At 36.9% G+C, this 15,331-nt stretch overlaps 1 protein-coding gene across 1 annotated transcript; it reads right to left on the reverse strand.

Moving 5' to 3' along the window:
- Positions 1-374: 374 nt before the first annotated feature.
- LOC145094038 (uncharacterized) lies at positions 375-4,510 on the reverse strand. Its single transcript, XM_079032293.1, has 3 exons — positions 3,270-4,510; positions 849-2,641; positions 375-737 (listed from the first exon to the last, which is right to left on the reverse strand). The coding sequence occupies exons 1-2, from the start codon at positions 4,477-4,479 to the stop codon at positions 885-887; spliced, it is 2,967 nt and encodes a 988-aa protein (XP_078888419.1). The 5' UTR covers positions 4,480-4,510; the 3' UTR covers positions 375-737; positions 849-884.
- Between the last annotated feature and the right edge of the window lie 10,821 nt (positions 4,511-15,331).

Raw genomic sequence — 15,331 nt, forward strand, 5'->3', positions numbered from 1 at the left:
TCATTGTTCAAATAGTTTCATGTAAATATTTTAAGTTGTAGCCTAAACTTACTTTTTCAAGTTTGATGTTTGTTACCACAAGTGGATTCATTATAAATAGTATCAAAAGAATATTCATTCTTTGTGGGTTAAAATATTGTTATGTTTTAATGGTCATGCTATTTTTGAACTTCCATGTCTTGCTGTGTTGTGTTAAATCTAATGTTAAAATTCTTCACCTATCAATAGTTTCAAAAGATACTTTAATATTCTTTTAAGTAGCCATATGTATATGTATTATAATTAAATCTCTATGAATCGTGCATTTCAGGATATTCCAAAAGAAATCTCGGTGGGTCGTGAAATTAAAAGTTATATAAATACCACTAATGAAATGAATGAAAAGATCAATCAATCATATATAAATATTAAAGTGCTAACACTTACGTAAATTATACAATAATAAATTAGATATAGGAAAAAATATTCAAGCCACAACACTATTATCACCATCTTCCAAACGTAACCTGTAGTTGTACTTGTTTTTTTTTTTTCAATGTATAACCCTTCAAACTATTTCATCGTAGATAGGATGACCAAAACCACACATTAGAAAGAAAATTGTTCCAATATAAAATACTGTTGCTCTGTAGTGTAATGTTGAATAACTTATTTGAAAGGTATGAGTGCGTTTGAACTAGTTTCCAATTGTCTCTTCAAGGATCCTTCTTTTATTGAACTCGTACATGAAGTAAATTCTGCATAAACAAATATGAACTTGTTATGGATATGTTATATATTATTCAAAATTTCATTATAGTAATAGGAATGTTTAATAATCTCTAAAAGTGATACAAATATATACATACATGATTTTAGGATGCTGACAATGAGCTTATGGGAGTCTAATAATGAATTGGGGGTGGAGGAGAATTATAGATGTATACAGGTGGTAGTGGTGATTTTATTAAAGGAGGGAGAGATATGTGGTGGTATGGAGGTGGTGGAGATTTCATTAGTGGTGGAGGAGACGAGTAATGGTACGGTGGGGGTGGGGATTTAACAAGTGGTGGAGGCGAAATATAACGGTAAGGGGGTGGTGTAGATTTCATAGGTGGTGGAGGTGATGTGTAATGGTATGGTGGCGGTGGGGACTTAACTGGTGGCGGAGGTGAAATGTAATGGTAAGGAGGTGGTGGAGATTTCACAGGCGGTGGAGGTGAAGAGTAATGGTAAGGTGGTGGTGGGGATTTAACTGGTGGTGGAGGTGATGTGTAGTGGTATGGTGGTGGTGGGGACTTAATTGGTGGTGGAGGTGAAGAGTAATGGTAAGGTGGTGGTGGAGATTTAACTGGTGGAGGAGGCGATGTGTAGTGGTATGTTGGTGGTGGGGATTTTACGGGTGGAGGAGGTGAAGTGTAATGGTAAAGTGGTGGTGGAGATTTAATTGGTGGTGGAGGTGAGGTGTAGTGGTATGGTGGTGGTGGGGACTTAACTGGAGGTGGAGGTGAGGTGTAATGGTATGGAGGAGGTGGAGATTTCACTGGTGGTGGAGGTGATGTATAGTGGTTAGGTGGTAGTGGGGATTTAACCGGTGGTGGAGGTGATGTGTAGTGGTATGGGGGTGGTGGAGATTTAACGGGGGGTGGAGGTGATGTGTAATGGTAAATCGGTGGAGGGGATTTTATGGGTGGGGGTGGTGAAGTGTAGTGGTATGGTGGTGGTGGGGATTTCATGGGTGGGGGTGGTGAAGTATAGTGATATGGTGGGGGAGGAGATTTCACTGGTGGTGGAGGTGATGTGTAGTGATAAGGTGGGGGTGGTGACTTCACTGGTGGTGGTGGTGAAGTGTAATGGTATGGTGGTGGTGGAGATTTCACTGGTGGTGGTGGTGATGTGTAGTGGTATGGGGGAGGTGGTGATTTCTTAGGCGGTGGGGGTGATGTGTAGTGGTACTTGGGAGGAGACTTCACTGGTGGTGGAGGTGAAGTGTAATGGTATGGTGGTGGTGGAGATTTAATGGGCGGGGGAGGAGATGTATAATGGTATGGGGGAGGTGGTGATTTTTTTGGTGGTGGAGGTGATGTGTAGTGGTATATAGGAGGAGACTTCACAGGTGGTGGTGGTGAGGTGTAGTGATATGGTGGTGGTGGTGATTTAACCGGCGGGGGTGGAGATGTGTAGTGATATGGAGGAGGTGGTGATTTCTTAGGTGGTGGGGGTGATGTGTAGTGGTACACTGGATGAGACTTTACGGGTGGAGGGGGTGACTTGTACAAGTAAGTCGGTGGTGGTGGTGGCGGAGATTTGTAATAATATGGAGAAGGAGTGGGCTCTGGTTTTGGCTTTGGCTTCTCACAAATCTTAGAAGGGGTCTTAGGAGCATATGCAAATGGTTTAGCTTCAAGGACAATCTCATAAGCATTTTTGGACTTAACCATGAGCTCAGCACCCTTCAAACCCCCATGAAGATTTGTTGGAATGTTACATTTGGTTCCATTTGGTGCCATATGAAGCTTAGCGGTACAAGCTTTAGCTCCTCCATATTTGGAATAGTCCAAACCCTCGACAGTAATTGCATATTTTCCATTGATCTTTGTCTTCCCATATGCACAAATTTCTTTCTCGCCAGCAGCCTTGCAAGTGATCTCGACAACAGCACCTTTTCAACACAAATATAAAAAGAAGTTAATTTCATGTATACTTTTTGGTCCATCCTTTGTAATTTTTGGCACACATCAATACCTCATAATAATAAATCTTTGATCCGGTTAGAATAAAATTAAAACATGCATCATATGATTTTAGATTAAATATTTTTAATTAAATAACTCATATTAATTCATATATAAAATAATTATAAATATATAACTTAGAAACGTAGCCTTTCATAGAAAGAACATGTTGTAACTTCGATATCTTATATTTTTTTTGAAGTTTGTAATTTATGTGGTATAATAAGAAATAAATATATGATTATATGCGTTAACACTTTATTTAACTCAAAAATAACATTTAGAAAACTAATGCTTCAATTTTTTGAAAATATAAATGTTTTCATTATGATGTCTTTTGAAAATGTATGACAGTAAACGATTAATAAAATCAAAACATAAGATTAAATATATCTTTACAAAATTGATTGTTTGTATGTATTGATGGGTAAAAGAGATGTGGAAAACCAAAAACATGGAAGTATGGAACATGGGTCAACCATCAAAGCACATGCATACACATCAATTCATATAAAAAAAATTAAGGTAGTTTGAGAAACTAAAGATTATATATACCTTTGAGGTGGTGCTTGGCGTGTGATTGGATTGGATATTTCCAGTCATAGCAGCTGTAGCAGTAAACTTTACCCACGACCTTCACGATGACTTTCTTGTGGTGAGGGTACGGGACGGGGTGGTAGGGTGTTGGTGGTGGTGGAGAGGTGTAGTAGTAGTGTGGGGGAGACTTTGTTGGTGGTGGTGGGGATTTGTAGTAGTAAGGTGGTGGTGGAGAATGCACTGGAGGAGGAGGAGACTTGTAGTAGTATGGTGGTGGTGGTGACTTAACAGGTGGTGGTGGAGATTTGTACTCGTATGGTGGTGGTGGAGACTTGTACAAATATGTTGGTGGTGGTGAATGTACGGGTGGTGGTGGAGACTTATACAAATATGGTGGTGGTGGTGAATGTACCGGTGGAGGTGGAGAATTGTATAAATATGATGGTGGTGGTGAGTGTACGGGTGGTGGTGGAGACTTATACAAGTATGGTGGTGGGGGTGAATGTACCGGTGGAGGTGGAGATTTATATTTGTATGGTGGTGGGGGTGAATGTACCGGTGGAGGTGGAGATTTGTACTCGTATGGTGGTTGTGGTGAATGTACCAGTGGTGGTGGAGACTTGTATAAATATGGTGGTGGTGGTGAATGTACGGGTGGTGGTGGAGACTTATACAAATATGGTGGTGGTGGTGAATGCACCGGTGGAGGTGGAGACTTGTACAAATATGGTGGTGGTGGTGAGTATACGGGTGGTGGTGGAGACTTATACAAGTATGGTGGTGGGGGTGAATGTACCGATGGTGGTGGAGACTTGTACAAATATGGTGGTGGTGGTGAACGTACGGGTGGTGGTGGAGACTTATACAAATATGGTGGTGGTGGTGAATGTACCGGTGGAGGTGGAGACTTGTACAAATATGGTGGTGGTGGAGACTTATACAAATATGGTGGTGGTGGTGAATGTACCGGTGGAGGTGGAGACTTGTACAAATATGGTGGTGGTGGTGAGTGTACGGGTGGTGGTGGAGACTTATACAAATATGGTGGTGGTGGTGAATGTACCGGTGGTGGTGGAGACTTGTACACATATGGAGGTGGTGGTGAAGAATAGATATAAGGATCGGCAGAAACAGCTATGAGGTTAGCAACACCAAAGACCGTTAATGCAATTACTATAGGCCATAGATGTGCCCTTAAAGGGACACTGCTACCGGTGGTAACTCTCATAGTTCACCGGTAGTATGAGAGGATGGGGTTGAGGGAGGAAGGTGATGGTTTTGGAAGTAAAGTTGTGGGTATTATATAGCAAGAAACACTAGGAGAAGTCTATAATTTTTATATTAAAAAACATGTCAACGCTTCCAAGACAGGTAGGCCGCACTCTTTTTTTTTTTTTTTTAAGTGCTCGTTCTCAAGAGTTACTTAGACAATTATTTGGGGTTGACATTAAAATTTATTGCATCTCAACTTAATTTGAACTATTCAATTAACGAGATTTAATATATTACGTATTCTTCATTTACTATCATTCCGTTACTTTGCTTGGAAACCACAAGTAGAAATAATCTATTCAAAAAACAACATACAAAGTGGTATACTGTAAAATAATAACATCAATATAAAGCAGCTATCTTTCAAACTAACAGAAAATAATAATAACATCAATATAAAGCAGCTATCTTTCAAACTAACAGAAAATACACTTTATCTTTAGATTTTATCATGCAACTCCTCAAAGCTTGAAATCCACCAACAATCTTTGTTTCCCATAGTATTGTCTCAACATCTTCCCAAAAAAGATTGAATATTTCACCATGAAACATATCTATTGACCACATAAGGTAATTGATAAATGTAAGTAATCAGTTTTCAGCATAAAAAGTATAAAAAGAAAAAAGAAAAACTTAAACTGGTTCAGAAACTACTCCTTAACGAGACAAATATATGGGGGTGTTTCTTTTTTCTTGTTACATATGTCAGGTCTTATTGGGTTATGTCTGCGAGGGATGATTTATTCATTCATACCTCTTTTCTACATCTTTAGCCTAACGCCCTAACCCACACTTCTTTTTCAGTTTTGCGCTTTATCTATCCATCAATTAATGAGGACTTAGAAAAGGAACATATCCAAGTTTGTTTATAAGGTAAAATAAGTTATTTTTAATTCCAATATCAATCATATGCACAAATACATCCACCAAAACCACAAATGTGGTTAGCAGCAACAAACCCAGTAAATAATTGTCATATAATTAATATCAAAAGTCTAACCAATAGTCTGCATTGTAACAAAAGTAAATCTGCAATAAAACCATAAGATAATAATGGTTATATGATCTTTAAAGACCCTATATATGAGCCTTTATGAAACCGATAAATGTTTTCTAGTAAAGTTTGCATCTTTAAAGAATTTAGTAATAAAGTAAAAAGCTTACAATTTAGAAATCTATTGCAATTTCACATCTATTCCGTTTGACCAAAAAGATTGAAATGTATGCGTTTTCACGTATTGTTACTTTCATCTTTTTCAAGGTAAATTCTCATTTCTCCATATTTCACAATTAGCTTGTAAGATTGGTATAGTTTCTATACAACAGGTAACAAAAATCAGAATACAAGAAAACATAAAAATAAGAATGAAAAGCTTTTCTAGACAAACCACAAATCAAATAGAAACTCAATGACATACATGGATACTAAAATATATAATGACATATGATAATGATAAACAACAAGATTTACCTTTTAACGGAGTATCTTTGAAATCTAACCAAAACTTGTGAATTTATGTCTAATAGCATCTGGGATCCTGATATCCAACTTCATCTCATTAAAACCCAAATACTGCTGTGATTCTCCATAATTGGCTTCAAGTGCCCTATTTGTCAGAATCCTATCGAGTGTAAGTTTGGTTTTTTAAAGAATAAAGGTAGAATGTTACAGTTGGTATATATCTAGATTATAGTGTCTTTATAAGTATGCCAGAAATGGTAACATAGGTTCGTTTATTTGTAGATTGTTTTTCTTAATTGTGCATTGTAGTTTGAAAATCTACGCACTTATAGTAGTATACTTTAAATATTATCTTATCAAGACATTGTACTTTGAAGATTCTATTGTTTTGTGTGATTTTTGGTCCTTCATTTTGATTGTTTTCTGTAGAAATCAAAATCTTGAGAAAAAGGATAATCTTGAGAAAAAGGATATTTTTCTTTTATGTGTGTATTGGCATAGCGGTGACTTTACTTAATATTGTCATCATCAATGCTTTGTTCGTTATGGCCATTATTTATTTCATGGGAAATTTTGTCATTTCTGATGTCCAATATTTTGACATTCATACTTCATTTTTATTTTTTGAGTCATTTTCTTGTGTTAACCTCTTCTAATTCTATGTGTCCATCTTTTACTTGAGGGGTATTCTTGTCAACTATCATGCTTTTTATATCATTTACTCCAACGTCCAGCTTTTTCATCAACTATTATAAATGAAACACAACTCACATTTACTTGTTTCTTTTTGACATTTCAAAAAATAAAATATCACAATTTTAATCAATTTTAACCGTATTCATCAAACCTTAACATGAAAAGAATTGGGAGGAAAAATAAAAACTACAAATAAGTAAAAGGTTAGAGTCATAGCAAATCAAACAATTAACCTATTAAGGGCGTGTTTGGCAAAAGTAGATGTTAGCCGGAAGTGGGTAGCTGGTTAGTTGGTAGCGGGTAGCTGGTAGCGTGTAGCAGGTAGTTGGTAGCGGAAATGTGTAACTTTTATTTGCTATAAAAATGTTTGGCAAAACTAATTAGAAGCTTTTGAAATATATAAAATTACATAAAAGGACAATTGATTAAAAATAAACAAATATATAAATATATTTTTAAGTTAATTATGGAAATTGATTTCAAAAGCGCAGAAGCGTTTTGTTAAACACTACATGAAGTAGCTTTTAGAATTGGAACGTTTTGTTAAAATTAAAAGCTAAACGCTCGTACTACCAAACTACCAAACGAAACTTTTTGTTTAACTAGTGCATTTTATCAAAAGCTAAAAACTAGAAGCTCCCAAACGCTTCGTGCCAAACACACTAGTCATTTTGATTAGATTAAGCATAAAAGACATAACTATATATATACTTCGATAATAATCAACATTGAGTGCTTAACCTATTAAGCCCACCAAGTAAAAAGAAACAAACGCTTAATCTAACACATCAGGGAAAAAAATAAAATAGGTCCTTATTCCGGTAAGCGGTCTCTTTTGACTTGATATGAAAAGAAAGAACGACTTCACATATAAGAAAGTTGTCTTTTTACATTTAAGTCCCAACTTTTTACATTTAATTCCCAACTTTTTACATTTAAATTTTACTCTAATTTACCAAATTGTGCAGTCATATTTAAGATACTTTATAAACATTGTTAAACACAGTCATATTTAAGATACTTTATAAACATTGTTAAACACGACATCACTAAAAAAACAAGGGATGTAACAAATGTCTTAATATTTTCTGACATTTAGAAATCAAAACGTTTCATTTGCAGCTCCTCTTGCAAAATCAATTATTTATTTTGACATTTAGAAATCAAAACGTTTCATTTGCAGCTCCTCTTGCAAAATCAATTATTTATTTTTTTAAATTATGATTATTTGTCACTAAATTTACAACAAGAAACTAATATAAAGATCTATACGACCAAAAGTTATTTTTTCTTCCCACGTATGATGTTTTGATCACACCATTATATAGACTTTTGACTAAATTACATCTTTAGTCCCTGTGTTGTAACAACGTAAATTCCAAAACAATTTTTCATTTTTTTAAAATGTAATTTCATTCATAAGGATTTTCAATTCTCAATGTATCTCATAACAAATCCATAAAATCACATCCCAAGATCAAAATGTATGAAACTCCAATAGTGTATTGATCATGTCGGCGCCTTCCCGCGATCCTCACTGGTACCTGAAATACATAACACAAAAAACTGTAAGCACAAAGGCTTAGTGAGTTCCCTAAAATACCACATTTAACACATATTAGCCACTCGAGGTTATAACTCTGTGGACCCTCCGGTCCTAACTCTGTGGACCCTCTGGTCCTAACTCTATGAACCTTCCGGTTCTAACTCTGTAAACTCTGGGACATACACGACATGAATCACATAGAAATAATGCAGTGTATCACCATCACATAAATAACATACAATATACTCTGTCATATAACTCTAATTACCACTCTAGGTAAAGTATAGTGAGAAGACTCACCTCGGGTAGTCGGTAAATCTCGAACTCGGTAAAAATCTGGTCTAGCCTCCGCCTAATCACATGGAATAAGTACTCTAATCAATATAACTCTCAAGGCTAGACTAATCCCTCTCTTAGCACTCTCAGAAGGGTAAAAGACCATTTTACCCCTCTCATTGCTCAAAGACCCAAACATTGACCAAACCCTAAAAGTCAACAAAAGTCAACTTTGCGGGTTACGCTGCGCGTACCAAACCTATACACTAGGCGTACCCGACAACCTCACAGAATCGGAGAATGCGACCCCCTACGCTGCGCGTAATGGGATTACGCCCCGCGTAAGTCCCAGTTTCATGTTTCTTTGATTTTGGGGTCTTAAACGATTAAGACACATGTCCAACTCCCAGATCTGACTACCCCTAAGCCTCTTAATCCATAAAGTTGGTGACTTTAAGCCTTTGCATGGCTGTGAGAGTCACCAACACCCAAATCATTCCACTTCCAACACTTTAAAGCCCATAACTCAAACATGGCTTCCTAATGACGACCAAGCTGGGATTTTTAAGGATCAACAACACACATAACACTTAAATGGGACAGATCTAGGTCCATGGAGTCCCTTTTGCTCATAAAATCTCCACCTTTGGGACTTAAACCCTAGAAATGGAACATAAAACACCAAACCAAAATAAAGAGGAAAGTTCTGAGCTTTTTACCTCTAAGTGAAGCTCCTCCCTTTGAAGAAATCAGATCCAAGCTTAAACTCCAAACCTTAGCCTCCACAAGCACCTCCCTTCTTCTTCTTTAACACACAAAGGCACTTTTAGCTCAAAACACTCACACACAAGCTTTAAGACGAAGGAAATGCTCTTTTAGGGTTTCAGTCTCTAAAATGGTGGTCGAGGATAAGGCCTTAGCATTCCTTTTATAGTGCACAAGCCACAATTAGGGTTTGCATCTGGGCCCGCCACGCCCAGCGTAACCTTGGGTACGCCCAACGTACCTAGGCGAGTCCACGTCCAATTTAAGCGCATGAGTACGCCCAACATACTTATTTGCCTAAACATTACCATTAAGGGCTTAACTTGACAATCTCGGAAAAAGGAGAAGGGCCTAAGAGACGCACCTGAAATTCGGGATGTTACATGTGTTTTGGTGGTTTTTTCGATCCAATACAAATATGATTCTTTTTGCAGTTTTAGTCTTGTCAGCAAGAATAAATTGAGGGTGAAAACTAAAAATACATTATTAATTTTATGTATTTTACAACAAGGTTGTACAGACAATATATAGAGGCAGGATCCCTAGACAAAGGAAACCCTACAGGCCCATGGGCTAACTAGGCCTAAAAGTAAGATATGCAATATTTATTTTACATTCTAACACTCCCCCTCAAGCTGGATCATAGATGTTAATCATGCCCAACTCGTTACAAATAGCAAGATCCGCGAACCAGGTAACGCTTTGGTGAAGACATCACCTAGTTGACTTCCTGTTCGAACATATGAGTAGAGATGGTCCCATCTTCTAGCTTTTAACGTGTGAAATGGTAGTCTCCTTCGATATGTTTATTCGTTTCATGAAACACATGATTGTTTGCAATATGGATAGTAGGGATGAGAAAAACCGAACCCGAAAACCTAAAAACCGATAAAAAGAAAACCGAAAAACCGAAACTGAAGCATAAACCGATAGTTTGGGTTTAGATTTCTCAAAAACCGAAAATTTTGGATGGGTTTGGTTTTTGGGTTTGGTAAAACCAAGAGAAACAGAACCGAACTGAATATTAAGAAATATATGTATTCTGTGAATTATATATATATATATATATATATATATATATATATATATATATATATATATATATATATACACACACGATTTGCATGTGAGTTAAAAACATAAATAAAAGTATAGTCTGATGGTTAAGGCGCCGTGTTATGATACTAGAGGTTTTTAGTTCGATTCTTATTTGCTACATTTCATGATTTCTTTATTTTTCCAACTATATACCTCTATATATTCTTTCTGTGATTTAGAAAAATGTACAAATCGATGGTTCAGTGGTGAAGTGTTCGGATATATAAGCTTATACTCTACAACAGGTCTCGAGTTCGAATCCCATCCCCTCTTCTTTTCTTTTATGTTGATTTTTATTCTGAATGTTAGTTTGCTTCCTACATCGCCCCAATACACAAACATATAAACATTTCTTCTCTTATATAAGAAATGCCACTGATTCTCCATCAACAAGTAAGGTTATAGTTGGGTTTGGGTATAAACCCAAAACTGTCCCATTGAAAAATGAGAACCCAAAAACCAAACCCAGTGGTTTCGGTTTGGGTTTGAGTTTAAATTATTGAAAGCCAAAATTAACGGGTTGGTTTCGGTTTTAGCCCAAAACCGACCCAACCTAGCCCATGCAAACCACTAATGGATAGCCACCTCATTATCACAATAAAAGGTCATTGGTTTCAATTGAGCAAAACCAAGTTCATCCAACAGATTTCATTCCCATATCAACTCGCATGTAGTCTGAGTCATAGCCCAATATTCAAATTCAACACTTGATCGTGAAACGATAATCTGTTTCTTACTTTTCCATGAAACTGGATTCCCTCCGACAAACAAACAATAGCTTGTAGTAGACCATCTATTTGTAGGATCTCCATTGTAGTCGACATCGATGAACCCTTCGATGACATGATGACCGTGATTTTGATATAGGATGCCATGACCAGGAGCACCCTTTAGGTACTTTAGAATGTGACTAACTACATCCCAATTAGAGGTTCATGGAGATGACATAAACCGACTTACAACACTTACTGGAAAAGCGTTGTTTGGACGTGTAATCGTTAGGTAATTTAATTTTCCTACAACTCTTTTGTATTTCTCTTGGTTCTCAAGCGGATCTCCTTCGTCTGCTTTCAATATCATGGATGGAATTATTGGAGACTCGCAAGGTTTTGTTTCAATCAACACAGAATCCTTCAAAATTTCCAAACAATATTTCTGTTGAGACAAACAAAACCTTTTTCGAGTACGAGAGACTTCAATTCCCAAAAAATATTTTAAAGGACCTAGGTCCTTTGTTTGAAACCGAGATGATATAAAATCTTTCAGTTTCTTGATCCCAATCGCATCACTCCTAGTAATCAGAATGTCATCGACATATACCACTAACATAATGTAGTTGGAAGACGATGAAGCAAAGCACACATAATGATCATAAGAGCATCTATGTAAGCCAAATTGTGTCACCACAACACTAAACCGTCTGAACCTAACCCACCGGGATTACTTTAAACCAAATAATGATTTATGTAATTTAAAAACTCTGCCATACTACCCCTGAGCAACAAAGCCATGTGGTTGCTCCATATAAACTTCCTCATGTATATCACCATGCAAGAAGGCATTCTTCACATCCATTTGGATAAGGCCTACTCATAAGTAACAACTAATGATATGAATAATCGGATGGAAGATACCTTAGCTATAGGAGAAAATGTCTCGGAGTAGTCTACCCCATAAGTCTGAGCATATCCTTTAGGAACCAACCGTGCCTTCAAACGAGCTACATATCCATCTGGATTGACTTTCACTGTGAATATCCATTTGCAACCTATTGCCTTATTATTCATAGGTAAGTCTATCAAATCCCATGTATAATTATGATCGAGAGCATTGATCTCATCAATCATAGCATCCTGCCATCCTGAATGTTTCAAAGCTTCACCAACCATTTTAGGAATAAATATATTGTAACAACGTAAAATTTTAAATAATTTTTCATTTTTAAAACATAATTCGTTCATAACAGAATCTATTATATCACATAATATCTCAATGAACAACCCCAGAATCTCAAGCACATAAATCTTCATCAGTGTGTACAGATCATGCCGACGCTTTCTCGCGATCCTCGCTAGTACCTGAAACACATAACACAACAACTGTAAGCATAAATGCTTAGTGAGTTCCCCAAAATACCACATACAACACATACGCCTTTACAAGCCATAACTCTATAGGATCTTCCAATATAAGTGTCTCAGGGGACTTCCATCCCGAATCCCGATAGACCTTCCGGTCCTACCCGTATCGACCTTCCGGTCTGTAACCTCCTGACCTTCCGGTCCATGTCATCTTGACCTTCCGGTCCATAACATCTTGACCTTCCGGTCCTTATCATTCATAACATTCATAACACATACGTATCACATAACAACATATAGTACATACATCTCATACAAGACCTTCCGGTCACAGATAGGTACCCTTCTAGGTACAATATAGTGAGAAGAATCACCTCTCATGATGTCTAGTAAACCTTCTGGCTTGATAACCTCGATCGAACCTCCACCTAACACATAAGGCAAACACCTCTAATTAATACTTTCTCTTATCCTCATCTCTAAAGAATGGGTAGAAGAACATTCTACCCTTCCCTGACTTTTCTTGAATCAGTTTGACCAAAACCCTAAGGTCAACTGAAGTCAACTCTGGTCAACGGTCAACTTTGACCAGACCCGTCGAGTGCACTCAGGTGACTTGGTGAGTCCATTCTTGTCCTCTGAATCCTCCTAGGGTCTCACTCAACTCGTCAAGTTAACCTTTCACTCGATGGGTTACCACTGGTCACGAATCGCAGGGCAACCCGACTCGACTCGTCGAGTCCCCATATGGACTCGGCGAGTTCCCTCCATGGCATCACTCAAATGACCTTCTGAGGTCAGATTTGTTTCTCTAACTTATAGATCTGACATTCTTACACCCAAATATCACATAAAGGTTCAAACTTTAAGCTCATGTAACACTCTTATGCCCTTATATGAAGAAATAGCTCCTAAAATGTCAACCTAGATCCATATCTCCAATACAACAACATAAAGCAGAATGGTTGGGACTCTTTGGACCTCTTAAGGTCCAGATCTAAGACTTATTCCTCCTTGGGACCTCATAAGCTTCGAATCCAAACTAAAGAAGGAATAAGAAAACCCTAGATTCAAGAAACCACCAAATACACGAGAATGAGCATAGATTCATACCTCCTACATTAGTCACATGCGAAGAGATGCTAGATCCATTGCCCCCATCTCGTCCCTTGCTTGGGTCATGCTCTTTTCCTTCCATAAAACCCACCAAATTACTTGATTTCTGATGGGTTTTAGCCATATGAACATCCCTATGTGCACATGCAACCCTAATTCTTGGATCTAGGTTTCTCTAATTGATCATACATTGAATCCAAGACTTCTAGTGGCTAATATACAATAACAACAATATGAAATCAGAGATTAGAAGTTTACCTTGAATCACTTGCTTGATCTTCTTGTCCTTGAGGCTTTAGAGTCACAATTGTCACTCCTCTAATGGCTTATAAACACCAACTAGCAAGAAGATGATTTAGAAGAGAGAAGAGGGGAGGAAGAATTCGGCCAGGGTTTCCTTAGAGACAAGTGTGTCGAACTCCCTCAACTCATAGGGTCTATTTATACTAGTAAGGCTCCTAGGGTTTCACCCTTAAACCCTAATTGGATAACTTAAGCCCTAAGCAATCCAAATCCTTTCCATGATAAGCCTTGGACGATTTTATGGCTATCCTTAGCCCTAGAAATCGTCCACCCCTTACCCTTAAAGGATATTTAGCCCAAAGTGCAACTATCAAACAATTGATAGTTTATACCCCTTTATTTAATTAATCTCTTTAAGTCACCAAATTAATTCCAAATTAATTTATGACTTATATTAATCAAATAATAATATTATTATTCCGTATATTATTCTTATAATATATTAATAATATTCCTTCTTTCATTATAAATCATCCTGTCAAGTTGCTATGGTGAAGGCAACCCAAAAGGACCATGCTCAACCGGGTCAAATACTTGCCTAATATAGTTGTAGCCTTAGACACTATTCCAACAGTCTCCCACTTGGATAAGTCTAGTAACTATATATATAAGTATATACCGATTAGCAATCGTAGCTCTCAAAGACGCTATCAAACTCTGATCTAATCAATCTTGTCCTTTAGATAAGGGATCGTACAGTCCTCTGCTTAGATATCATGCTGACAATTCTATGGAACAATTTGTCTACCATTTGGTTTCTCGATCTCCGATTCATTTGACATAAAACTTAATTGAACACATCAATTCAGTTCTGACCGAGCCCGACACATAAGTGAAATCAAATCATTGAGCGGCCGAGATATCGCTTTTACCCTCTTGGGATAAAAGTAATAGATAAACTTCGACTTATATGCATTTACTTATTCATTAATCAACCATACGCAACAATGCGTTTTATAACATCAAGTTACTGATGCGGTTTCGCATTATCAATGTACAACCAATCAACAAATAACAAACCATATATCTTGGTTTTAAGACTATATGATATTATCGTCTTGCGATCACCCTTTTTTTATCATATTCCATAAAGTGATTCTAGCAAGCACGGGTTTGTTCCAATGCTCAAAACTAGTTCATAAGCACTCATGAACGTTGCAACAAACTTTTGCTATGTCTAATACCATTTAGACAATCTACACACCAATTCATGACAATCTTCATTCATACCTACTTCCAACATATGAACGATTGTGGACAATTTGAACAATTCGATTATTCTTAATAAACTCAATTATTTTGGAAGTCAAAACATGCAAAATGAAACAATAGTTAAACAATTAACATAAGACAGTAACATTACTCATAAATAATACTCTTTTATTTAATCACCAAATGTTAATTACATTTATCTATTACACGTTTCTACTATTATCTAATCTATACTAATATCATCCTTTAGCCC

Source organism: Lactuca serriola, chromosome 3, assembly GCF_051521515.1.
Source record: "Lactuca serriola cultivar US96UC23 chromosome 3, Lser_US96UC23_V15, whole genome shotgun sequence".
Taxonomy (NCBI): domain Eukaryota; kingdom Viridiplantae; phylum Streptophyta; class Magnoliopsida; order Asterales; family Asteraceae; genus Lactuca; species Lactuca serriola.